We start from the raw sequence: 25,535 nt of genomic DNA on the forward strand, positions 1-25,535 counted from the left end.
ATTGATAACCTAGAATATGTCTACATTACAGATATCCAAGAATATGTCAACATTACAGATATCCTAGAATATATCAACATTATAGATATCCTAGAATATGTCAACATTACAGATATCCTAAAATATGTCAACATTACAGATAACCAAGAATATGTCAACATTACAGATATCCTAGAATATGTCAACATTACAGATATCCTAAAATATGTCAACAAAACAGATATCCAAGCATGTGTCAACATTACAGATATCCTAGAATATGTCAACATTACTGATATCCTAGAATATTTCAACATTATAGATATCCTAGAATATGTAAAAAAAATGCTAACTATGCTTCTAAAGTTCTAGGAAGCTTTGTCAGTATTTTCGACGATGAACTAACAACTTTTAGAAATCAAAATTAAAGATTTATTAATGATGTTGAAAAAATAAAATAGGTTTTAAGGTATGTGAAAAGAATAAAGATTCTTAATAAAAATTGTATTTTTAAGCATCTTTCTATTTCGCGCCAATTTTTGACATCCTTTATTTCATTATTTGATTATATCTTTTACTCTTATAATATTACTTTTTTTCTTTAACAATAAAACAATAAAAAAAAATCACTGTATACACCTGTGAAATCTAGGAAGACGACTGTTAAGAGTCCGATGAACTTAAAACACAGCAATCTTGCAGTGTACACAAAACCATTTTATTTAATAAGATGATTTCTTGCTTTTGCTCAAATAATGTCTATATTACAACATCAAATACTCATCCGACTGCTTAATTATTTTAACCCTATTCCACAGTTGTATGCGTCTCACAGCAAATGTATCAAGGGGTTCATCAGTTTGGAATACAGTGATAAACTGAAAACTGTAGAATAGGAAGACGACATTAAAGCAATACTGGTGTTGCTAAAAAGCAGATAGCGTTACTAGTAAGTTATTAAATCATTTATTAAGTAAAATATGCCTGTTTACACTGCACTTTTAATGTATCTCATGTTAATTTGACTATTTAAAGTAAAAACTTCATTCTAAAAGTCGAATTGCTATTCCACATATTTCCGATTACCACTATTATTATTATTATAATTATTAACAATAAACCTACAGACAAAATACCACGACCTGTTGGTTAAAATACAATGAAAACAGGGTTGAGCTCCTCCCCTTGCCCTGGTCTAAATGGGATCTAATAGTAGTGGTAATGCGTTAATGCAATATTCCTAACAAGATGAGGTGGAAAAATATCAACTGCGATAATCTTTCTTAGTTATTTAAGATGGACTTGTACTTTGTCTGTAGGTTGATTGTTAATAATAATAATAATAATAATAACAGTGTAATTTACATAATAAAGCTATTGGCTCATATGTGTATATAGTATATATATATATATATGTTAGCTAAACAAGCTGGCTAAACGGCTCGACCAAATGGCTAATTTTTTTGGGGTATCCTGGGGGTAATAAGGCTAAACAAATTCAATTTAAAAAAAAGTTCCACGGGCAACGCCGGGCACTTCAGGTCGCAAAAACATAAATCTAAAAAACTAAAATATAAAGTAAGTCTACTTTCCTCAGTTAGTTCTTCAACGTTCACAAACATAGAACCGGTTTTTACAATGGCCACTAGACTCCCCTAGATGAACATTTTATTACATGGATATTTATATGATTAGAACGAGAACGAGAACGAGAACGAGAACGAGAACAAGAACAAGAACAAGAACGATAATGATAATGATAATGATAATATTAAAAATAATAATATTTTTTACCTCTACAAGATTGACTGAAACGTTACCCTGCTGTTTAACTAGTATATTGGCAGTTCCGTACAAATATCTAAATAAACATAATAATCTGATAAAAATAAACAAAAATAGTTAACAAGAAAAGTGTACTGCATATTACTGAATGTAAACAGCGCAGACTGAGCTGCACCTCTTCGATTCACATCGACACCCCTTAAAAGCTTTGTCTGATCAAGTATAATCATGTTTTTGTTAAAGAAAACTGATTATTTTCATTTGAAATGCACATTTCACGGTAAACTAGAGGTCCCGGTTAAACATCTAGAGTCTTAACTTTAGACCCCATTTTCACACAATAAATGTAGATATTTAGTATTTGATATTTTATACTTTTTGTTGGACTAAATATTTCGAATATTTAAGTGTGTAAGGTTGTTGACGGATTTTGAATGAGAGATCAAAATATAACTATAAATATTCCGATACAGATAGGATGCACTTGGTTGTACTTAGTTTTACGTGATTTCTTGCTTTAGAAACAACTAGGAAATTATGAATGTTTTTAACGCTAAAATGAATACGGTGTCACTGTCAAGGGTCATTTAATGTTTAATAATTTATAATAATTTAAGTAAGTAGTTATTTATTGAGTTAAAAAAAAAGAAAAGGAAAAAAAGGAAAGAAAAAGTATAATTTAAGTGTACATTTTTAAATAAATGGTGATGAATTGTTAACATTTCTCGATTACTAGGCTTTTAGGGCGTTTCGCGCTCATCTTCTATTTAAATTGTGAACATGTTCTTTTTGTTTACATTTTTAAACAAAGAAGACAAAAATTTTTGCAGATTTTTAAAAAAAAATTCGCGGATTTTCAAGAATTTTATTTTTTTTAACAAAATTAAAAACCTTTAAAACACATTTTTTTTCTTATCATTCATAAACCTTCCCTATGATCACGTGATGTCTCACAAAAAATTTAGACCCGATCGGTTCAGCCGTTTTGACGTTTATTGGATACAAACAAACAGATAAACAGACAGAAAAGCCAAATTTATATATAGATAAACTCACAACTAGGAATAAGAATTATTGACTTTATATTCAATAACTCATCCATAATATTTAATAATAATTTGTAATAATCAAAAATAAATACCTCAGATGAATATTCCCTGTAACTGTATAGAGTTCTGCTAGTTCAGCAAAACAATCACTCCATAGGCTTATATCACCAGAAATCAATTAATCAGTCAATCAATCAGTCAATCAATTAAACAAACACGCCATAGCTTATATCACCAGAATTCGTAATTACCTTCAATACTTGGGAAGTTGCCTTGGGAAATTGCACATTTAGGAAGTTGCCATTTGGGAAAATACCCTTGGGAAGTTGCCGCTTGGGAAGTTGCCTTAGGGAAAGCACCAAGCACTAATATATACCTTTAATTTATTACTGACAAGTATTCTAGAAACGAAGTCTCCATCTCCGAATATTTCTGCTGTAATACATCCCTCCACAGTTCCCTCACACACTATATCACCAAATCTAGGGCATCAATCAATCAATCAATCAATCAATCAATCAATATCAATCAATCAATCTATCAATCAGAGTTTTAGGGACTGTCGACTAGCCACATATAATGCACAATATGAACTTACTAAATCAGGAAAGAGATATTGATAATAATTTATTCAATCAATTTATCACGTTTGTGGGGTTTCTGTTATAAAAATTAAGACAAATTGGTCAAAATTCGGTATGGTTTAAACAAAAACTTCTAAGCCCTTTAGAAACTAAATTGATAGTTTTCTTGTAGTAAAAAGTTAAAAGCTCAAGGGCTGATTTATGAAAGATCGTTTGAATTCCATCAGGACAGTTCAAATTAAATATATTCAATAAAAGACTTACTCTGTACACAGCCCTACTGAGACCAATTGATCCATAAGCTTCCCATTCAACTAAAATCAATCAATCAAATCAATCAATAAATCAATCAGCACAAAAAGCCCAAAAAGCAAAAATATAATAAAAAATAAAAAAAATAAATGAAATAAAATTAATTGTTTATTTTTACATCAATTGAGGCACTTTTCTCTCCCTCCAGGTATATTTTATTCATCAAGGTTGGACACAAGAACACTCCCTTTAATCCAGTATCTAAACAGATAGATAGATAGATATTCAAATAGATGTATTGCAGTTTTGATAGATAGATAGATTGATATATTAAAGATAGAATAATAGAAAGATATTTAAAATAGATAGATAGATAGCCTTTGAACATAAGGACAATATTGTATGATATACTAGTTGAAGTGCCCGGCGGTACCCGTGGAATTTTGAAATCAACGGAAAAATTCGAATTTTTAAGAAAAAATATGTCAGCCATCAATAGTTAACATTAAGAGTATATATAATATATATATACACATGAGCAAAGAGGTTTATTTTATATATACACATGAGCAAACAGGTTTTATATTGCACCTGTATCCTCCGTGAGATGAGGTGGAGCATAACCCTTGAGAGCTGATACAACCTCCTCCTCTTCATTCCAGCCTTAGCAATCAATCAATCAATCAATCAATCAATCAACCAATGAATAAGAGAACCAATGAATTAATGAATCAATGAATTAATGAATTAATGAATCAATGAATTAATGAATCAATGAAATAATGAAGCAATGTATCAATGAATATACAATCAATCAATCATTGAATTAATCAATTAATCAATCAATCAATCATTGAATTAATCAATTAATCAATCAATCAAGTAATTAAATCAACCAATTATTAAATAAACCAATCATTAAATCAACTCAATAATATCAATCAACTTAATCTATTCAACCAACCCAATCACCCAACCCAACCAAACACCCAACCACCCAACTACCCAACCACCCAACCACCCAACCACCCAACCACCCAACCAACCAACCNAAATGGTTAAAGCACTAGGGAAGATGAACTGACGCACGACACCGTCACCGACCCTAATATATATAATACATATATATACATATATATATATATATAAAGGGAGATCAAGCAAATATTTCGAGATTATGGTTGAAATATCATTTCTTATTAACATTTATTGAAGAAAATAATAAGTCATCTAAAAAACGCCAAAAATAAATTTATATCCGTTAAATATTTTAACACATAAAACAATAATTTAACTCATCAATGAATCATAAATGATTTTAAATGAATAAATGAACTGAGAAAGAAATAAAAATATGGATATATAAATAAATGAATGAATGAATGAATGAATGAACTTAATTAACAGTTAAAAACGTACTTCACCGTTTTCTCCGTTTTCTGTCATCATCCCAACAGCTTCCTCCACACTTCCCACATCAGATATGTAAATATGGCTGGAGTGGGCCCTGTAATATGTAAATATGACTGGAGTGGGCCCAGGAATAAGTAAATATGGCTGGAGTGGGCCCTAGAATATGCAAATATGGCTGGAGTGGGCCCAGGAATATGTAAATATGGCTGGAGTGAGCACTTGATTATGTAAATATGACTGGAAAGGGCCCTGGAATATGTATAAATGACTAAATTGCACCCTGGGTGGAAATAAGCGCGGGCTTTGGAATAAAAATTAGATCAATAAATCAAATAATACACGTTAATATTACTATACCTTGCTCTTATAATTGAATAGCTGTCCACTCTGATATTAGATTTCCCAAATAGTTTAAAATGAAGAGGGGTTCGGGTTCGGCTCTGAATCCTTTTTAACAATGCCTAAGAAAATAATTTTTATTATATAATTATTCTACTTAAAGAACAACCGGTTGTTCTATCAATTTAGGGACGGAGCTCCTCACTCAACCCATTTTACGAAAGGAGATTAATAATAATAGTAATATTAATTGTTGTCTAATTGGTTTTTTGAATTGTTAACATCTTCAGAGCTGGGAACTTTAAATAGACGGAATGAGATTAACTTATTCTCTTCTTCTTCGAGAGGATTAACCAATTTTTTGTTGAACTTAGAACTGATAAACAAAAAGGAAGTCAACTTAAGCACGAATAGCAAAAATAATCTTTTGAACTTAGCTAGTGTTTAATCAATTCGATTTGTCATGATCTAACCTGATGAACATGATCTTGTATTGATCTAACCTGATGATCATGATCTTGTATTGATCTAACCTGATTATCATGATCTTGTGATCTAACCTGATGATCATGATCTTGTATTGATCTAACCTCATGATCATGATCTTGTATTGATCTTACCTTATGCTCATGACCTTGTTATCTAACCTGATGATCATGATCTTGTATTGATCTAACCTGATGATCATGATCTTGTATTTATTTAATCTGCTCCATAGGCTTATATCACCAGAATCCGTAGTTACCTTAAATCAATCANTGTGATCTAAACTGATAAACATGATCTTAATTTATCTAACCTGATGATCATGATCTTGTGATCTAACCTGATGATCATGATCTTGTGATCTAAACTGATGAACATGATCTTGTATTGATCTAACCTGATGATCATGATCTTGTCTTGATCTATCCCTGATGATCATGATCTTGAATTGATCTAACCTGTGATCATGATCTTGTATTGACCGAACCTGATGATCATGATCTTGTGATCTAACCTGATAATCATGATCTTGTATTGATCTAACCTGGTGATTATGATCTTGTGATATAACCTGAACTTAATCTTGTAATGATCTAACCTAATGATCATGATCGTGTATTGATCTACCCTTATAATCATGATCTTGTATTGCTCTAACCTGATGATCATGATCTTGTGACGATCCTGTAAGCTGATCAAGGATCCTCTGTTCAACCTCGTTTATTTCTCTTCCAGATGGAAGATCCTCAGTCTAGCATTGACATTCATTCATTAAAAGACGAATTAATTGATTAATTGGCAAATTTTAAATTTTTTCTTGACAGACTGATTTTTAGTTTTGGGTGCTTAATTGATTGATTTATAGTTTTGCTTGGTTTATTGATAGACTTTTAGTTTTGATTGATTGATTTATAGTTTTGCTTGCTTATTTTACTGATTATCAGTAGTGATTAATTAATTTATAGTTTTGCTTGATTGATGGACAGAAGAAAAGAAAAAAAGGAAAAGAAAGAAGGAAAGGAAAGAAAAAAAGNCTTGATTGCTTGTCTGCTTGATTGATTGCTAGTTACCTGGAGGAAAAGTCCAGCCCCATTATCTGGGAGAGGTTTAAACCTCTCGCTACTCTCTGCTTGGGAACCTGAATAAATAATTTTAAAGGAATTAAAGGTGTTTATGAAATAAATCGTGATTATTTCATAAACTGATGGATAATATTATTCTGTTAGAATGATTTGATGATAATTTTAACTTTGAATTGATGTTCTATCTGCAGCATTTTCTCTTCTTAAATATCAATCAAATTTTTGCAGACTTGTCAATTATTTTTTAGATACAAACGTACAGACAGACAAACAAAGTATAATTATAGAAGCTTAAATATTTAATATAGAAATGTAATTAGATTTGCTTGCCTGGACTGTTGAGCAATTTGTTCTCTAATCTGTATCTACTCTCCTCTCTTCTAGATTATACACAATATCCAATCATTATTATTTTTGATATCATAAATTAAATATATTATCATATGATATATTTATATTTTTTCATATAAGAAAGAACACAAACAAATTATTTGTTTAACACTTAATTTTGTAATCAAATTATAAACATTTTATGCAGGTTTGTCTGCGCGGAGCGCTAAAATTTGAAAAAAACAATTAAAATTTTGAGTACTCAGTATCAAAAACATGGCAAAATTTACCTTTTAACATTTTGTCCCAATTATCAGAAATCAACCCCCCCCCCCAGAATCATTATAATAATAATAATAATAATAAACCTCCTATCCCTCTCCTCTTTAAAGAACTGATCTCTTGACTCTGATATCTCCTTATTCTTTACTTCGTCAACATTGTGATCAGGGTCAAAATAAGAAGCAGAACAACTGAATTAAAGTCAAGGTAAAGGTTGAATACAAAGTCAAGATGAAAGTCAAGGTCAAGGTCAAAGTCAAGGTCATAGTCAAAATAAGAACCAGAAAAAATTAATAAAGGTCAAGGTCAAAGTCAATTTTACATTCAAAGTCAAATTTAAAGTCAAAGTGAAAGCCAAGGTCAAAGTCAAAGTCAAAGTCAAAGACAAAGTGAAAGTCAAGGTGAAAGTCAAAGTCAAGATCAAATTCGATGTAAATGTCGATGTCAAGGTTAATGTAAAAGACAAGGTCAAGGTCAAAAACTTGTTTACCTGATACTAAAGGGGGCTTTCGCCACAAGACTTCCGTCCACATTTGTTTGTTTAATAAACTGGTCTAGCAGTACAACTGTACTGCCACCTCGTCGACGAAACCTGTTTATAAACATTGATTTTATAATTGAAGGAATTGCCGTAATTTCAAATTCAATCGACCCTCCATTTGAACAGTGGTATGTCCGATTTACAACAGTACCATTCGAACCTTTGTCAGATCAGTGATCAAAATTAAGTGTTAGGAAACGAGAATGAACACTAACATGATGTTCACACTGTATCCTTGATTTTTCAGAATAGAGAGATTTACTTCATCCATACTCAGACAAAGGTTTAAAGGGTTCCATTGTGAACCGGTGATGACAATCTTTTTAAAATGCAAAGTCACTTAAAATTACGTCTACAGTCCCTTTGAGTAATTTGTTGTTTTAATTATTTTGTGTGAAAAAGAAAAGTCATGAATTGATAGAAACTACTTTACTTCTATTTCCATTTTTCATCCATCATTTTTTATCCATTTATCCATTTATAACTTTTTTATCCATTTATCCGTTTATCCATTTATAACTTTTTTATTTTTTATCCATTTATCCATTTATATTTTGAGTCTCGCAGTATAACTTTTTTATCCATTTATCCGTTTATCCATTTATAACTTTTTTATTTTTTATCCATTTATCCATTTATATTTTGAGTCTCGCAGTCGTCTTCTTATTCCAAAGTTTTACGGGCCCTAAAGTAAGTAAGTAAGAATCATACAGGGTATCCCAAAATAACATTCTTTGAGATACTGCGGCTCTTATAATGGTTTGATTTTTTAGACATTTTCGAAATCTATGTAACATTACCAATAAATGAACATCAATATATCTTAAAGATCGTTTTTTTGGAGGGACACCCTGTATAGGAACCTGAAAGAGGAGTTTCTGCCCCGAACCCAATAATTGGAAGAAGTTGAGATCTGTCTCCAGGTAGAGCTGGTCAACCCAGGAATCTGTCTCCAGGTAGAGACGGTCAAACCAGCAGCGGTCAATCCAACCCGTTCTAAACATTTGCTACTAAGTAACTAGATAATTGTAGAATGATTGTTGTCTTCTTTATTTCTTTTTTCATAAAATGTCAAATCAAATCAAATCAAATCAAATCAAATCAAATCAAATCAAATCAAATCAAATCAAATCAAAAAATCAAATCAAATTAAAAAATCAAATCAAATCAAATCAAATCAAATCAAATAATCAAATCAAATCAAATCAAATCAAATCAAATAAAAAAAATCAAATGAAATCAGAGTTGAAGGGACGCTCTAATCTTGATACTGTTGTAAAAAAGATAAATAAGGAATAAAAAATATAAAAAAATCGAAACTAGAAGAAATTTTTAAAATTTTTGTATAGGATTACATTTTGTATATTTCACAACCCTATTATTTCCCCCAAAAGTAAAGAATATAACCATTAAAAACTTAGAACATCTGATTTTACATAACCAAAAAAACTTCTTGCAAAAATTTTGCGAACATTATCATTAGAAACCTTTGTAGTTTTTATAGATATGAAACTTATTAAAATAAAATTGATGATTAACATTAGAAACACATATATGCTCTGTGTAGATTTTAAATCAAATACTTATTGATATTCATGGGTTCAAATATTATTTTGGATAATAAAAAATTGTATATATATGCATTTTCGTACAAGTTTGAAACAGCTTTATATCAACTCTCGAGTTAGGAACTTCAGATAGGCGTCTCAAGGGTCTCGATGAAAAGCTAAAGTGATTAGCTTTCAGCCTATACCCCCTTTCATTTTTCCTTTACTGTCCCTTTAAGTGAAGCATGGCAAAACATTAAATTAATTTAAACACAAAGATATTTATAATATTGTAAAAGATATTAACAAACTGTTGAAAATGCCAAGAAAATTGATATTAATATTAATATTTTGATGTGCAAAATTACAAATTACAAAGTTGTGAATAGGCAATATAACTAAATCAGTTCTAAGCCCAACTAGACAGAACTTTGTGACCTTTTAGCTCCTCTACCTTTGATTTGATGCACAAGTATCCAATTAGAAATTCAAAACATTTTTGTTCTTCTCAATAGCTCTTCTTTGCGAGGAGTTATGATTGAAAACACATAAATTTACTTTAGTTAAACGTGAACCCTATAAAATAACGTGAACAACTAAAAATATTCTCAATACTGATAAATTTAACATGAATCAAAATACTGTCGACGTCGTATATATAAGACAACTTATCTGTTCAAGTTTAGCTTTCCAACAAGATTTCTTCAAATTACAAGTTTAAAAGTTATCAAAGAGAATCTGTTAATTGACAGCTTCTATTTCTTTCAATGTTTAAGTGTTTCCATGCTTGTTAAAAATCAAAATTGAAATCGAAAAACGTCTATCATTGTATTGATATATATGACGACTACTGTAGTACAAAATCAATGCTTCAAAAAACATGTAAAAACTGGTTTAAAAATATATTAAAAATTACCTAAATGCCAATTTAGTAGTCCAACCTATCCTTGGAAGACAATGCAAGCTCATTTTCAAATAAATAAATAAATTTTCCCAGACTGAATTCTGAAAGTATGTGACTGTGTTTCAACGATCTGTATGAATTCAATAAAACTTCGATACAACTACAACTCCTGGTCTAAAACTAAATAACGTGTTACGACTAAAATTTTAAATTTCAGCCTAAATGTCTGCACGAAACACTTAAACCGTATCTTTAAGATTAAGCTTAAATATTTAACTTTTAATTTAACATTTAACAGCTGATGTGCAATGGTTTCGATATCTCTGACCGGTCCGCTCGTAAATCCTTTTCTCTCATTGGTTCAGATTTTTCCCGGGAAATTCAAATTTCCCTTCAGGATTAAAAAGAAAAAGGTTAATTTTAAGTAGCAAGTCATTATTTTACAGACATTTTAAGCTGTAACTTACACTAGTTCAAACCTCGCGCATTCTTTAGATTTAGACTCAGGAGTTTAAACTAATACTTAGCCAAATATAAAAATAACGCGTTGAAAAGTCAAGTTTCAGAACAACTTTTAAAAATGTAATAAATTGTTTTAAATTGTTGAAACTTGAAAAACTCAAACACGATCTTTTATTATCATTGCTAGTTTAATGCTTAACATACTTCCTATAAGACATTTTCTGAAAACCAATTTCGAAATGTGAATTTTTCTTCATAAACTTTACCACAGTAACCAACGAGCCCTCGCCACAAACTCTGATTTACTAAACCCTACGTCTTGGAACCTGGTGGTGTAAACCTTTGAAAAAATAAGGTCTAAGACATCAGATTTCAGATTATGAAGATATAAGGACATGAAGTGTTAGAGTTTGATGTTGTTGTTTATGATAAAAAAACTACAATTTCAACAGTTTATGAATGTTTAAGGGACTGTAAGCGTAATTTCAAGTGACCCTCTAAGCAAAGATGACAATACCCGATTCACAGCAGTACCTTTAAAAGCTTTATCTAGATAAAGCATGAATGAGATATCCATTGTTTTTGTGTCCTTAAACTGTTAACTTTTTTATGCGGTTTCTATGAAACTTGCACATTTCTAGCTTATAAGAAGCAATGGAGTAACTTTCAGAATTAAACACTTTACGAATCAGGAAAACGACGGTATCTTAACAGATAAAGGTTTTAAGAGTATCCTTGTGAGTCGGACATTGCTATCTTTGCATGAAGGGTCATTTGATATAACGCTTACAGTCACTTTAGGGTTTGGTTAGGACTCCCTGATATTGACTATATCGGAAAAATTACATATGAAAAATATCACAATAGAAATGACAAATGGAAAAATGTCTTACAGGGAAAGTAGGTATAAATTTGTTTACAATTATATGGCTACTAGTTTACGTATATTTAAAGTTGGCCCAGCTTGGGGGTCCATCTGGGTAGGATTCATCCCAACCAACCGGTTTCTGGGGTCTGAAATGTAAACAATCATGAAATAAGTAAACAAACAAGAAATATGTAAACAAACAAGAAATATGAAAACAATCAATAAATATGAAAACAATCAAGAAATATGAAAACAATCAAGAAATACGAAAACAATCAAGAAATATTTAAACAAAAAAGAAATATGAAAACACACAATCAAGAAATATGAAAACAATCAAGAAATATGAAAAAAAAAACAAGAATATCAAATGAAAAATAACTTAGCAGGAGGGAGGGAGGGGGATGATTTTAAAGCTTTCAGAATAAAATGAAGAATTGGACAAAACTTTAAAGCTGAACCCTTTTGAATTCCCAGGCTCCAAGGCCCAAACAAAAAAAAACCAATATTTTATTTTGCGCTTCACTTACAGGAACTTATAACTCGGAACAAATTCTAAATTTTTGTTTCTTTTATCTTTGCAACCTGATGTGGAAATCTATAAATTCTGCGAGATTAAAGACTAACGCTATCAGCTGTGGCAAAGATACATGGATTTGAAAAAACAAAGCGTTTGTTTATTGCGATTTATCAGTACATTCTAAACTGACTTTTTTCTTTTTTTTTAAAAAGGTAAATAATCTTCAAGTTTAGGTCCAAATTTATATTTCATTTCCCACATTTTGGAAAAAAATTTAAAAAATGTTTCTCTAAATTATATTTTTGAGATTACCTGTAGTTTCCATCTTTATCTAGAGGAGGGTCTTTCTCAAGATCTCGTTTTATGAAAGTTCCACGATTATATCGTTTAGTTTTTATACCAGTATTTCTAACATAATATTATTGTCATTGACATTTCTATCGTCATCCTCATCGTCATCGGCATTATCATTGTCATTGTTATTGTCATTGTCATTGAGATTTTCATTGATATTGTCATTGTCATTGAGATTTTGTTGTTGTTGTTATTATAAATATTATTATCATTATCATTATTATTATTATTATCATTATTATTATCTTTATTGTTATTATTATCATCATTATCATTATCATTATTATTATCTTTATTGTTATCGCTATTTTATTTCATTGTTCATTGTTCACTGTTCTGTCTTTGTAACAACATTTAAACACAAATTATTATTAAACCTTTGAAGTCTGAATTGGGAGATTAAAACCCTTCAAAGTTAAATTTAAAAATGATTAAATATTTAAAAAAAAATTCTACAATTTAATGATGCTATTAATATTATGTCCCTGTAATGACTTCTTTCGTTTAAATATTCTTCTTTTACTGCTTCCTAGAGAATAAAACTACCGTTTTTAGAATATAGGAAAAAATGCAATAATAATTGGTTTACATCTTGAAGATATTATTTTTACCTGTGCTACCAATTTGATGTTCAATTAACATTAGAAACACATATATGCTCTGTGTAGTTTTTAAATCAAAAACTTATTTATATCTATTGATTTGAACATTATTTTGGATAACAAAATATTTTTTTTTACCTGGAATTCCGGTCTATCAAACCAGCCTTTTTGACAATCCATCATTAGATCCCGAACATCTCTATCTCTGCACACAAAATATAGCATTTATACTAGACATAAGCTTTATGAAAATAATAAAAACAGTTTGAATAATGCGGGTAAAATATTTATGTTGAACTTCAGACGAACTTTTCGAAAACTTTAAATAATTACAACAAGTCCGCAACTTAATCTTTTAGATTCTTTTCGGTTTATATTCGGCCTGTGGTTTATCATTTTGCAACCAAATGTTCATTTTTCGCATTAAGAACATTTTATTTTATTTCTTCAACGGGTTAGACCACTGTGCCCCTCCCCAAAAAAAATAACCCTGACATGAATTCTGTACCTGCAAAAGTTTCAAGAATTACAGGTCTTTTAAATTAAAATTTTTTTTGTTGTACGTATATTTGAATATTCAGTTCAACAAATGGGATAAATGGACCAAATATACCAAATATACCAAATATTATAGCAAATAAAAAGAGATTTACCTGCAATAATAGAACATGCTAAATCCATTATCTTTGGAGCATTTACTAAAATTCTCCACCTCACTGAATAATCTCATATAAACCAAATGAATCCAAAGGCTGAATTTAAATTTGAGCCGTGTCTCAAATTTAAGACGCGGCTCAAGAAGCATGGTTTGTTACACTTGAAATTGTATTTAGTGTTTCGATATTTAACCCGGCACTCAGTTGGAACCGGGTTTGGTGGATCAGCGACGTGGTTTAAATTCTTGGCTCGGATTATTTTCAGCTGTTATCGGTATAAATTGGCATAACAAATAACTTAACTAAAACCCGTCTGTAATACCATTTGAAAACCCTAAATTCTGCGAAATATTAAATCACTAAAAACAGTTTTAAAAACTGATTACTTTTAATTGTGGTTTCTCTACAAAAGTATTAGACTGCAACGCAGGAATGATCAGAATTAATAATTAAAAACCGAAAAAAAACCCGAAAATATTTTCCACATTTTAGATCATATAAAGGTGTCAATGGTACCGCTGTGAATCCGTCATTGCCACCTTTGCATAGAGGATCACTTGAAACTACGCGTACAGTTCCTTTAATTTTTGTGTTTAAGGATTCCTGGTGCAGGTTTGAGTTCTTGTAATATCTCTCATTCTCTGAGGTATCATTGGGTCCTCCTCCATCTTGGATAGTTCTCTTAGAATAATAAACAAAATTAAACTTAAATAAAAGTCTTGACGAATCCTTACCCCTCCCCTGGGAATAACAGAAATGTAAAAAGTATTTTTGTTTCATCTGTGATGGAAAGTATGGACAAAATTCACAATAAAACTTTTTGGTAAAAATGTTTTAAAAAAAGCTTTCATAAAAATCATGCCATTTATTTTATACCCCAACCCCCCCTCCCCCCCATGATACTGAAAGTAATAGAGAAAAAAAATTTCGGAGCAAAAATAATTGACTTCTTGGGAGGAAATGTAGCATGCAAACTTCCTTTAATTCGAGATTGGATACCCCCTAAGTACCTGTAGAAGGGGTCTCCTAACCCCTTGGGTCCTCCATACATATGCTGCGGAAATATTCGTCTTTCCATATGAATATTATGCTCACTATGATTATTCTGGGATAAAAGTTAATAAATCTTTAACAATGATTATATAGATGTTAAATAATAATGATGATAATATAAAGAAAATGATAAAAATGATAATATTGGTGCTAATTATGACGATAATGATGATGATAATAATATTGGTAAAATTAATAATAATCATAATGCTGATAAAAAGAATTATAATTAATCTATATTATACCACATTCTTATAGACTTACTACGTGGCCAAATCAGGAATATTTCTTGCTATTGTCACCCATTTTGTGTAATAATTATAATTATACGTGTAAAGGTGGTATAATATTATTATGCGTAGGAAGAAAGTGTAATAATCAAAATTATTGTTATAATATTGAAAATAAAACCGTGGAATAATTTTGATTATTCACCGAAAGGCGCATAATATATTATTTTACTTTAAAGAATATGTATATATCAGTCAAATTTCTTCTTTATAATTTCATAATCAAGATTTATCACTTTCCACATTGTAATTATCAAAATCATATTTCTTTGGAGTGTCCTCGTCCATCACACGCTGATTGAAAACCATATTCCCCATTTTTAATTCTGAAATTATCAATTCAAATTTTAACCGCGCTTTTTTTACATGTGTGTCAGGCGAAGTGTACACTTGGACTGTGAACACGGATTTCCGATCCTTTTATTTTCCCGCATTTTCTTCAAGTTCTCTTCGCTTGGCTTCTATGATCAGAAGGCGTTCTTTGATATCCTGGATGAAAAGGATCATCTTCTGGTTGGTGAAGAGGTCCCCTAGCTCGTAGAAGCTGGGAACTATCTCCCCGTCCTCCTGAAAGTAGTGGTGGGAGTCTGGTCCAAGGATCTTTCTCAAAATCATGTTCCTGGCAGGGTTAAAGTAATAGTTAGATCAATCAATCAAATCTTAAAGGAAAATTTAACTAATTCTTAAGTATTTATATTTCTTAAGAAATTCATGAAATGTAATAACAAAATCAATAAAAATTCTTTCCAAAATAGTTTGAAATTTGATTTTAAAGTGGGGAGAGGCGTACCCCGTACTGACCTATTTATAAGTTTGTTAAAGTATTCTATAGCTGCCTCTGCCTCCCCCGAGGTTCTGATGACATCTGGAAGAGGTAATCTCTCCCCGTTAAACTTCAGATGATTGTGAAGCAGAATCAGGGCTACCATACATATATACCAGACCAGGGCCTGTATTCCTAGCCTGATACAATCAATCAATTAATTAACGTGAATTTTTAGTACAATTAACCACAATAAAAAACTGCATAAAATGATAGTTCCAATGTTCAAACTAAGATCAACCCAAAACCATTCCCAAAACATTAATTGCATTTAAGATTTTGTACAGAAAAGTTCAACCAGAAAACCATGGAAGGAATGTCGTCTTAGCCCTTCGTTATACTAAAGAAATGTCGCTGAGGACTTTGAAATCTGCAATTGCTGCAACTGATATCCTAATATTTTTAGGGCACTTTTGTTAAGAGAAAGTTTTAAAAAATCCTGAGCAACCCTTTCATTATCAACTACTTTCTGGCAACCACTCTATATATGTAACATGACTTCATAAACAGTTAAAGGCATTGGCAATTGAAATATTTTGTGATTGTCCCGCGTCTGGGGTCCAGGAAAGTAAACATGGGATAGACAATTTTCCCATTATTTTATATTTGATATTCAAAGTATAAGTTCTGCTAGATCAATAAATTTGAAATTTTAAAGGGATATACCATCAGGTTGCAAATATATAGGTAATATACATTTTTAAGTGGAACCAACCATATTAGAGCTGCGGCTTAAAATTAAGCCGCGGCTTATTTTTTTTTAATTCGGCCTCAGTTCCTCTTACCTCATATATTTTGGTTGTGAGAAAAGGTTTAGTTTTTGATTGATAATGGCACCAAGTGAGTAATTAAACAAGATCATAAAACCTGGATAAACAGACAAATATTGCTTTGTTTCAAATGTTTAGAAGTGACAATACAATTTTTCATGAATTTCATTAGAGGCAAATTTACAATTATGACTGAAAGATTAATTATAAATAATTTCTCTTGTTTGTGATAGTATAGGCTAATTTTAGACTTGCGCTGGACCGTACGGTATCGGTTAATGTACATAGGGTACTAGTCGTTAAAATGGACAAACTGCAACTATTCATTATTTCCAATGATCTTTTGGCTTGAACAATAAAAATTCAGACAGACGGCGACAGGATAAAATATTATTGATCATTCGTTTAGGATCTTTTTTTTAGGGAAACTCTACATCTAACATAAGATTGAAACAAAAATGTATATTTTTTAGAATTACCCTCACCTCTGGGGGTTACTTATATGATTAGAAGAAAAAATGAAAATTTGGACATTAAAAGGCAAAATTTTTTTTGTTCAATTTAACAGTTTTTACCCAAAAATATATTTATTATCTGAAATGCAGCGAGAAGACCTTGAAATAAATAAACTTTCGTTAATTTCAAAGTTTTTTGACAAAAAATGCATCAAAATGTCTGATTCCTGGTATTGGTATTCTGAACCAAGATTGGTAGGAGTTCGCTTTCCGTAGAGCAAGTGTTACTAGAGATACAATCCTCAACAGTTTATTTGAAGGGACAATTCACATTATTTAAGTGTCCTCCACTTAATAAGAAAAAGATACATTCCCGATTCACGACGGTACCCTTGAAACTTAATATTCATACGCGGTTTTATTTCAGAATTAACATGCATATTTCTGCAGTAGATAAAATGAACAAAATGGTGGGAAATGACAAAAGCTCCAGCATTTTTACTCAAATAAATGTTAAAGGGTATCATTGTGAAATGTACGTGCCACTTGTTTTTTAAATTGTAAGGCCACTTGAATTTCTGTCTTGGTTTTTTATATGCCTCCTTGCATATTCTGGCAAGTGGTCGGAGCTCGACCCTGGAGCTCAACGTAACATAGCCTACAGGACATGATACTTTGACTTTAGGTTGAATGGTAATAATAATAATAATAATAATAGTTCCTTTAAGAGATTTAAATGAGCTCTGATGGGATTTCCTATGAATTCTCTCTCTTCATTTGTAAGAAGTAAATTCTTCTTCAATTCTTCAAGATCTTCCGCTGATGCATCTTCAGGTATTCTGAATCCTGAAATACTTTGGTATTTCATTGATTAATTTATACATATTCATGAATAATTAATTTATACACATTTCATGAATAATTGATTTATACATTTTTCATAAATGATTAATTTATACATATATCATGAATGATTAATTAATACATATTTCATGAATGATTGATTTATACATATTTCATGAATTATAAATTTATACATATTTCATGAATGATTGATTTATACATATTTCTTAAATGATTGATTTATACATATTTCATGAATGATTGATTTATACATATTTCATGAATAATTAATTTATACATATTTCATGAATGATTGATTTTACATACATCATAAATGATTGATTTATACATACATCATGAATGATTGATTTATTCATATTTCATGAATGATTAATTGAACATATTTNATTTATTCATTTGTTCATTCATTTGTTCATTCATTCATTCATTCATTTATTCATTCATTTATTCATTCATTCATTCATTCATTCATTCATTCATTCATTCATTCATTTATTCATTCATCCTTTCATTCATTCATCCTATCATTTATTCATTCATTCATTCATTCATTCACCTATTCATTTATTTATTTATTTATTTATTCATTCATTTATTTATTCATTCATTCATTCATTCATTCATTCATTCATTCATTCATTTATTCATTCATCCTTTCATTCATTCACCTATTCATCCATTCATCCATTCATCCATTCACCTATTCATTCATTCATTCATTCATTCATTCATCCTTTCATTCATTCATTCAATCATTCATTCATTCATTCATTCATTCATTCATTCATTCATTCATTCAATCTTTCATTCTTTCACTTGTTCAATCATTCAATCTTTCATCCTTTCCTTTATTCAATCATTCAATCATTCAATCTTTCATTCTTTCACTCATTCAATCATTCAATCTTTCATCCTTTCACTCATTCAATCATTCAATCTTTCACTTATCCAGCCATTTATCTTTTTATTCTTTCACTTATTCAATCATTCAATCATTCCCTAATTCATTTATTCCTTTACTTTATTATTACTTTATTCCTTTACTCCGGTATCCCTTTATTACTTTATTTCTTTATTCCTTAACACCATTTTTATTTTTATTTTCTCTATCCTTGATCCATTTATCCATCCTTTATTCAAAATTATAACCTTACAATAAACATTTCATTTACCTTTAAAGAAATAATTCCAACACGGTTTAACCCTAAAAAAATAAATAAGCTAAGAGATTTCTTAAATATTGAATTTTAAAACTCTGAAATAACACTTTAAACAAATCTAAAATACTACTTTTAATTTTCCGAACTTTAAATTGAGTTATTGAGTTATCCTGCAGTTTCATTTAATTTTAAAAGAAATCTTGCAATGAAGTGCTTTAGATCTAAATATTGATAAAAGCAATAAATTATTTACCTGAGGGTATTAAGATCTATTTCCTCTGGGGTTGTCCACATCATATACCGGGGAAACCCTAGTGATGCACCTTCCCTGATAAATCAATCAATCAAATAATTGTTAAATCAATCAATAAATCAAATAGACAATCAATCAAATCATCAGCCAGCCATTTAATCCATCCAACAGTAAGTCAATTAAATATATCGATGAGTCAATTAGAAAATCAGCCTATTAATCAATCGATTTAACATGATTCAAGTTTTGATTTAATTTATATTTTTAAGTCAAGCGTCAGAACGGCCGATAAAATATTAAGTCAGTCTGTCAATAAAATAAATTAATCCACCATTAAATCACGTTAAATTGTCCATCAATCAATCAATCAGAAAATAAAGTAACAAATCAATCAATCAAACAGTCAATTAAACAATTAGCGAATCAATGAGCCAACCAATAAGTAAACCAGTCAATAAATCAATCAACCAATCAATTATTTAATCAATTGGTGAATACATGGGCCAACCAACCAGTAAATCAATCAATCATCAAATTGATTTGTCAAGTTGTACCTGCAATGTGTAGTTCCTATAACAACTGGATCCAGAAGATCAGTTGTAAATACTTCAACAAACTCAGATTCTACCTCACTTAACCCTAGACATCACGATTTTTTAAGGGGATTGTTCAATGTTTATTTAATAGAATAGTGCTATTAAAATTTAAATTCATACACACGAAAAAAACACCAATAAATCAAAGATCTTTTTGATCTCATATCCAAATAAGTAAATCAAAAAGTCAGAAGACTTAAAGTCATCAATTTTTGTAGTTAAAATGTACTGGTAGCCTTTGAGACATTGTGAACATATGCATCAGCGTGTTAATGGTAAAGACTTATTCCTTTTACCGCTTTAAATCTAAAATTTCACGAACCAGATTAAATCTATTTGAGTCATGTCTAGAATTGGGTTGACCAGATACAGGGTTTGTTCATCTCCATGTCTTTAGAACTAGAGATTTATATTTGAATCCGTGGTAGGCAGTTCAGCGACTAGCTTTTACTTCCCTAAAATCTCTAATCATTTGACCTGCTTTATCCCAGAGTTTTCCATAAAGTTTAACAAGTTCATCTGGTGGAGGAGTTACGTCGTTCAACTCTCCACTGATCTTCTCCTTTGCAGTCTTCTTCACAGCTTTCTCAACCTCTTCGGCATAAGTAACCTGGACCAATCAGAATATAGGTTATTTTGTCTGAACCAGTCAGAATACGGGATATTTTGTTTGGACCAATTAGAATACAGGATATTATGTTTGGACCAATCAGAACACAGTGTTGTTTATTTAAACCACTTCTCTTCAACACCGGACAAGATTTAAGGAACAGCTACAGGTAATTGAATAATGTACTGATGAATCAACCAGTTCTCTTGTGGACCGGGTCAGGCAGAAGTGAATTGGTTCTGTTTAATCTACTTTTATCAACTATCTTTTCCTATTTAATAAATCCGGTCCCCAGCTCCACTTGAGAGAAGTGTTTTAACTTAATCTATATATTTACCTGGACTAAACTGGGTAGAATGGTTTCCGTTGTCCAGATTAATGCTGTAATACCAAAAGCTGCTCCTAACACAACCTTGAATAGATTTGAACATGAACAGCTAATAGAGAGGGATCTTTTGTAAATTTTTTGATAATTATCCAGGAAAAAAAATTTAATTAAGAGAAGAGTGTTCAATTCCGTTCAATAATGGATAGAAAAATACCTGTGACATTAAATGCAATTCTTGGAGGAAGAACTTTTTCAAAATCTTTTTTGTTTGAAAAATTTCTTGAAACATCAAAATATCTTTTCAACTTAGTGTGAGTACACTGATCAATTCTGCAAAGAAATGTTAAAAATATCGATATAAAAATAAAATTTAAAGATTATGCAAATTCTTCCTTGGAGCTAGTTTTACCCCCAGTTGGTAACTCTTTGCAAAAATTTCAACGTAATTAATTTTTTTTGTCTCTCTCTATTTTTCTCCTATTAGATAAGGATTGAAAAGAACATTTTTAAAAATGAATTAACTAAATACAGAGTTCCATTTTACGACAAAAACCAGCTCTACGGAAATATCTACATAATCTTTTCCCGCCAATCTTACTAAATCTACAAATTCGGAGAGAACCATTCTTTAAACAACCATTTTTTTATTTAAAACAACCAATCCTTAAACAAACTAGAATTAGACTTTCTAAAATTTATCTTTTAAGATTATTTCCAGCGGATCTTTCTTATAGTTAGTCTTTCATGAAATTTTCTTTCTTTCTGAAGTGTCTTCCTGAGTTTGTCTTTTAAAGCGTCTTTCTCAATCTAATTTTTTTTTTCGTCTTTTAGGAACTTGTATTTTCTCAATATCTAGTCTTTCTCGAATTCGTATATCCAAATTGTCTTTGTTCGTCTTTCAAGAACTTGTCATGGCGTCCTGATTTTTGCATTTTTTATTTAAAAAGAATTCTCTAAAGCTTGCCTTGTGAACCTCGAAAGCATTTTTCTGAAATATAAAAGTACAAAAATAAAATCTTTTATTCATTTCTACGATTCAGATATTCAGTGCTTTAACATGGTTGGTTCATTTCTGATTATTCAGTTTTCCGTTCATAGACTTCATACTCATATTTGATACCGTCCTCTTCCTGAAAAGAAAGCATATTAGTCAAAACTAAATGAGAGACTCCTTAAACATTAAAAGTACTACAATCCTTGAGGACCATGACCACCATATAGATCAAGTTGATCATGAAGGTCAAGTGGACCATAAATATCAAGTTGACCATAAGAGTCAACTTGACAAAAAAGATGAAGTTCACCATAATTATATAGTTCATCAGGATAACCAACTCGTCCATTGTCCATTGACCTAACAAAGTCAAACCAGATGCAATACTATTTACCTATTTACCCTGCTACATGAAAATAATGATCATGAAGACCTATTTACCCTGCTACATGAAAATAATGATCATGAAGACCTATTTACCCTGCTACCTGAAAATAATGATCATGAAGACCTATTTACCCTGCTACATAAAAATAATGATCATGAAGACCTATTTACCCTGCTACCTGAATATAATGATCATGAAGACCCTATTACTCTTCTACCTGTTGGATCGAATTGCTCTCAGAATCAGATTGCTTAATCCAATCAGCTTCTAGTTCAGGGAAAAATGCATCGCAGTCGAAATCCTAAAATTGACAATATTTCAAAACCACACAAGATTGAATGCAATTAAAGAATTTCTTATTTAATCAAAAGACAACTGCAGTTCAATCTGAAAGTAAATTCAACAGTGTAGTACTTAGTGTAGAACTTATTTCAAATTACAAAATTCTAAAAAGATCCATTACTTATTTAAGATTTTCCTCATGTAAAACTTATATTATTTTTATTACATTTTCTTCAATCAATCAAGCATTGAAATTAAAATGCAGCAAACACAATCCATCAAAATTAACTTTAAATTCCAGCTTACACAATTCAAAAAATATTATTAGAAAAAAGAATAAATTTCTATTTTTACCTTTTTAATTCTTGTGATGTATAATCTTGATAATTCTTAAATAAGAACTTATATTCAGCATACAATATATTTTCAGAGTGACAGTTAGCTTAATTTCAAATATATCTTCAGAGTGACAGTTAGCTTAATTTCAAATATATTTTCAGAGTGACAGTTAGCTTAATTTTAAATACCCCTCCATTTAAAAATGAAAATTGGCAATGCACAAGGCACCCTTTAAAGATTTGTCGGAAATAAGTTTAAATTATAAATAAATAAATGTTTAAAATTTTGAAAACTGATTATTTGTAATTGTGATTTCTCTTCAGAATTGAATTGCGCATTTCTACTGCAGGATACTCAAAGAGAAATGACAGAATCAAACACTATTCATGATGATGTCATCTTCCACGGTTTCAAGGGTACCGTTGTGAAAAAGACATATGGAGGGTCATTTAAAATCTAAGGGTTGTTTGTCTGATTCACAACGGTATCCTTTATAACTCTAACTGATTAAAACTGGTGAAAAAATAATTGTTTAAAATACAAATATTTGAATATAAGATGTTTCCTGGAGATTTCAACGCTTCCTGGTAAACTGAGGAGCCACCAATCACCCAGCAGATCTCAATTTCTTCTTAAATATTATTCCAGGTTAGGTTAGGTTAGGTTAAGAATGGTCTCCAAGGTCTTTAAAGAAGAGGGGAGGGGGGGGTAAGCAGGCGACATTTTTAAAAGATTTTATTTAGATCAATTGTTAAGGATGGTTGTTCGTTCATTTCAATATTATTTGACATTTAATCTTTTAATAAAGAATTCATAATCTCTGGCGAATCTTTGGGCATCTAACATTAATCTACTTCAATCTACCTCAATCTACCTCAATCTACCTCAATCTACCTCAATCTACCTCTCAGTTTTGTGTTGAGAAGATCTAGGGCTGAAGGAAAATCCGGGCAAACATAAACCCCCTCCTCAACCTTCACCAACTCAGCCTGAATCAAATCAATATAAATATTAATACACTGAGACCCATAAAACAGTACAATTATGAAGACGACATTCATCTATTTGAGAATTTAATGTTGTTAAAAATCTTAACTGTTTTAGTTTAAGAATAATTCAAAGTTAAAAAAATAATTTTTTTTTACATATAATAATAGGGATCAAACACCCCTTCAACAAAACATCAAAAAACTGATAAATTGATAGATAGATAGATAGATATGGTGGATAGTCAGATATTTAGATAGATAGATGGATAGTCAGATAGATAGATAGATAGATGGATAGTCAGATAGATAGATAGATAGATATATAGATAGATAGATAGATAGATAGATAGATAGACCAACCTGTGACGTGAGAACAATATTGATTCTATCCTTCAAGGGGCGGAATTTAGCTGGGATAGATTCCCAGGTTTTCCGACCCATCAGCACAGCATTCTATTAAACAGCAGCAGGGGTCAATCCAATTGCATCTCTGATTCCAATGGGATCAGAAAATAAACTTTCTATGTTATTGTGTACTGCACTTAAAAAGATGAAAATTTCAGTAATAAATATATGAGATAAATTTTGATAAAGAAAAAAACAAACACTCCTGGATAATGTAATAATGCAGTGAGGAATTTTTAGCCACTTGACGTCGTCATTTTTTTCTTTACAACACGGTCAAATTCTGCCAAGCATATCAATCAATCAACATTTGGAATTGCTTTGAATAGAATTTTATTTCAAACTTGTTGAATTTTTGGCTTATAAATCAATTTACAAGACTTTAAAGAAAAAGTGGATTTAATTACGAATTAAAACATTGGTTTTGTTTATATTAACTGAAATATTAAATATGAATACCTTTTTAGCTGGGGTTTGTGTGGTTTTAGTGAGATTGGCAAAATATTTCAGTTCATTTTTTAGACGCCAGGGGAGTTCTCCATTTTTACCGATGCCGAGGTTTTCACTTAATAAAAAATAATTGTCAAGTTTAAATCACTCTAAAGCCTTATTGCTAATATTAGTGAAGTGTTGCTAAATTGCTCAAATACGCCGAAATGATAAATGCGAAATCCACAAAAAATTTAGTTAAACCTTGTAAAATTTTAAAAACTTTCCATTAATACTCGAAAAGGAAATTTTGAAAAAAAATTGGGTTCTTTAAAAATGTCAAAATCTATTAGTTTCTTATCTTCAATAAGAGCGATTTCGGAATCTTATTAAATCAAATAGCCAGCTCCTTGATTTCGCCGAGGTATCACAGTCTCATCTAAACGATGAAAACCACAATAATATTGGGCCC

The 25,535-nt window shown here is 30.4% G+C and overlaps 4 protein-coding genes and 2 long non-coding RNA genes across 17 annotated transcripts; all 6 read right to left on the reverse strand.

Annotated features, from left to right (window-relative positions):
• Positions 1–1,539: 1,539 nt before the first annotated feature.
• On the reverse strand, positions 1,540–2,987 carry LOC111716630 (uncharacterized). Its single transcript, XR_002768548.1, has 3 exons — positions 2,906–2,987; positions 1,774–1,840; positions 1,540–1,634 (listed from the first exon to the last, which is right to left on the reverse strand). It is a non-coding gene; the product is annotated as an uncharacterized LOC111716630 (long non-coding RNA).
• Positions 2,988–3,656: 669 nt separating this feature from the next.
• LOC111716633 (uncharacterized) lies at positions 3,657–4,316 on the reverse strand. The gene is made up of 3 exons (XR_002768549.1): positions 4,241–4,316; positions 3,828–3,910; positions 3,657–3,711 (listed from the first exon to the last, which is right to left on the reverse strand). It is a non-coding gene; the product is annotated as an uncharacterized LOC111716633 (long non-coding RNA).
• Positions 4,317–5,056: 740 nt separating this feature from the next.
• On the reverse strand, positions 5,057–10,638 carry LOC111716635 (uncharacterized). The gene is made up of 9 exons (XM_023492112.1): positions 10,611–10,638; positions 8,986–9,118; positions 8,072–8,173; positions 7,668–7,772; positions 7,300–7,349; positions 6,958–7,025; positions 6,546–6,638; positions 5,420–5,523; positions 5,057–5,156 (listed from the first exon to the last, which is right to left on the reverse strand). Exons 1-9 carry the CDS (start codon positions 10,636–10,638, stop codon positions 5,057–5,059), a joined length of 783 nt encoding a protein of 260 aa, XP_023347880.1.
• Positions 10,639–10,672: 34 nt separating this feature from the next.
• LOC111716634 (uncharacterized) lies at positions 10,673–15,719 on the reverse strand. Of its 12 annotated transcripts, none has more exons than XR_002768550.1 (10): positions 15,619–15,719; positions 15,046–15,140; positions 14,639–14,716; positions 14,033–14,095; positions 13,518–13,584; positions 13,263–13,306; positions 12,736–12,831; positions 11,929–12,049; positions 11,053–11,242; positions 10,673–10,753 (listed from the first exon to the last, which is right to left on the reverse strand). XR_002768550.1 is itself a non-coding variant. In XM_023492108.1 (10 exons), the coding sequence occupies exons 1-8, from the start codon at positions 15,694–15,696 to the stop codon at positions 11,974–11,976; spliced, it is 597 nt and encodes a 198-aa protein (XP_023347876.1). In that variant the 5' UTR covers positions 15,697–15,719; the 3' UTR covers positions 10,673–11,144; positions 11,240–11,242; positions 11,929–11,973. The 12 variants fall into 12 exon arrangements, 8 of the variants coding, with proteins under 8 accessions (XP_023347876.1, XP_023347877.1, XP_023347873.1 ...); XM_023492108.1 differs by having other exon boundaries at positions 10,673–11,144; positions 11,240–11,242; XR_002768553.1 differs by having other exon boundaries at positions 10,675–10,747; positions 11,097–11,242.
• LOC111716636 (uncharacterized) lies at positions 15,703–22,221 on the reverse strand. The gene is made up of 11 exons (XM_023492113.1): positions 22,202–22,221; positions 21,247–21,361; positions 20,777–20,909; positions 20,258–20,342; positions 19,704–19,778; positions 19,463–19,494; positions 18,183–18,272; positions 17,654–17,713; positions 16,987–17,068; positions 16,180–16,341; positions 15,703–15,997 (listed from the first exon to the last, which is right to left on the reverse strand). The coding sequence occupies exons 1-11, from the start codon at positions 22,219–22,221 to the stop codon at positions 15,799–15,801; spliced, it is 1,053 nt and encodes a 350-aa protein (XP_023347881.1). The 3' UTR covers positions 15,703–15,798.
• Positions 22,221–25,225, reverse strand: LOC111716638 (dihydrofolate reductase; the record flags this gene model as incomplete). Its single annotated transcript, XM_023492114.1, has 7 exons — positions 22,221–22,367; positions 22,837–22,920; positions 23,256–23,290; positions 23,806–23,871; positions 24,145–24,229; positions 24,590–24,682; positions 25,094–25,225. Coding segments are annotated over 7 exons (549 nt in total), but the record flags the coding sequence as incomplete, so codon positions are not given.
• Positions 25,226–25,535: the final 310 nt, after the last annotated feature.

This window comes from Eurytemora carolleeae, unplaced genomic scaffold, assembly GCF_000591075.1.
Source record: "Eurytemora carolleeae unplaced genomic scaffold, Eaff_2.0 scaffold1857, whole genome shotgun sequence".
In the NCBI taxonomy this organism is placed as follows: Eukaryota; Metazoa; Arthropoda; class Copepoda; order Calanoida; family Temoridae; genus Eurytemora; species Eurytemora carolleeae.

Bases quoted from the DNA above. Each gene is read 5' to 3' on its own strand.
- LOC111716635 (XM_023492112.1), bottom strand. From the start codon at position 10,638: ATGAGCTTGCATTGTCTTCCAAGGATAG. The intron at 6,639-6,957 runs GTAACTAGCAAT...TGTCAATGCTAG, and splicing joins GGGCTGGACTTTTCCTCCAG to ACTGAGGATCTTCCATCTGG. The intron at 5,157-5,419 runs GTATAGTAATAT...TACATATTACAG, and splicing joins TATTCAATTATAAGAGCAAG to GGCCCACTCCAGCCATATTT.
- LOC111716634 (XM_023492105.1), bottom strand. From the start codon at position 15,696: ATGGGGAATATGGTTTTCAATCAGCGTGTGATGGACGAGGACACTCCA. The intron at 15,141-15,618 runs GAAAGTGATAAA...CTTTTATCCCAG, and splicing joins ATTTTGATAATTACAATGTG to AATAATCATAGTGAGCATAA. The intron at 14,717-15,045 runs GTACTTAGGGGG...TATTATTCTAAG, and splicing joins TTAGGAGACCCCTTCTACAG to AGAACTATCCAAGATGGAGG.
- LOC111716636 (XM_023492113.1), bottom strand. From the start codon at position 22,221: ATGCTTTCGAGGTTCACAAG. The intron at 19,779-20,257 runs GTACAACTTGAC...TTGATTTATCAG, and splicing joins ATAGGAACTACACATTGCAG to GGAAGGTGCATCACTAGGGT. The intron at 15,998-16,179 runs GTCAGTACGGGG...TAACCCTGCCAG, and splicing joins TTTAACAAACTTATAAATAG to GAACATGATTTTGAGAAAGA.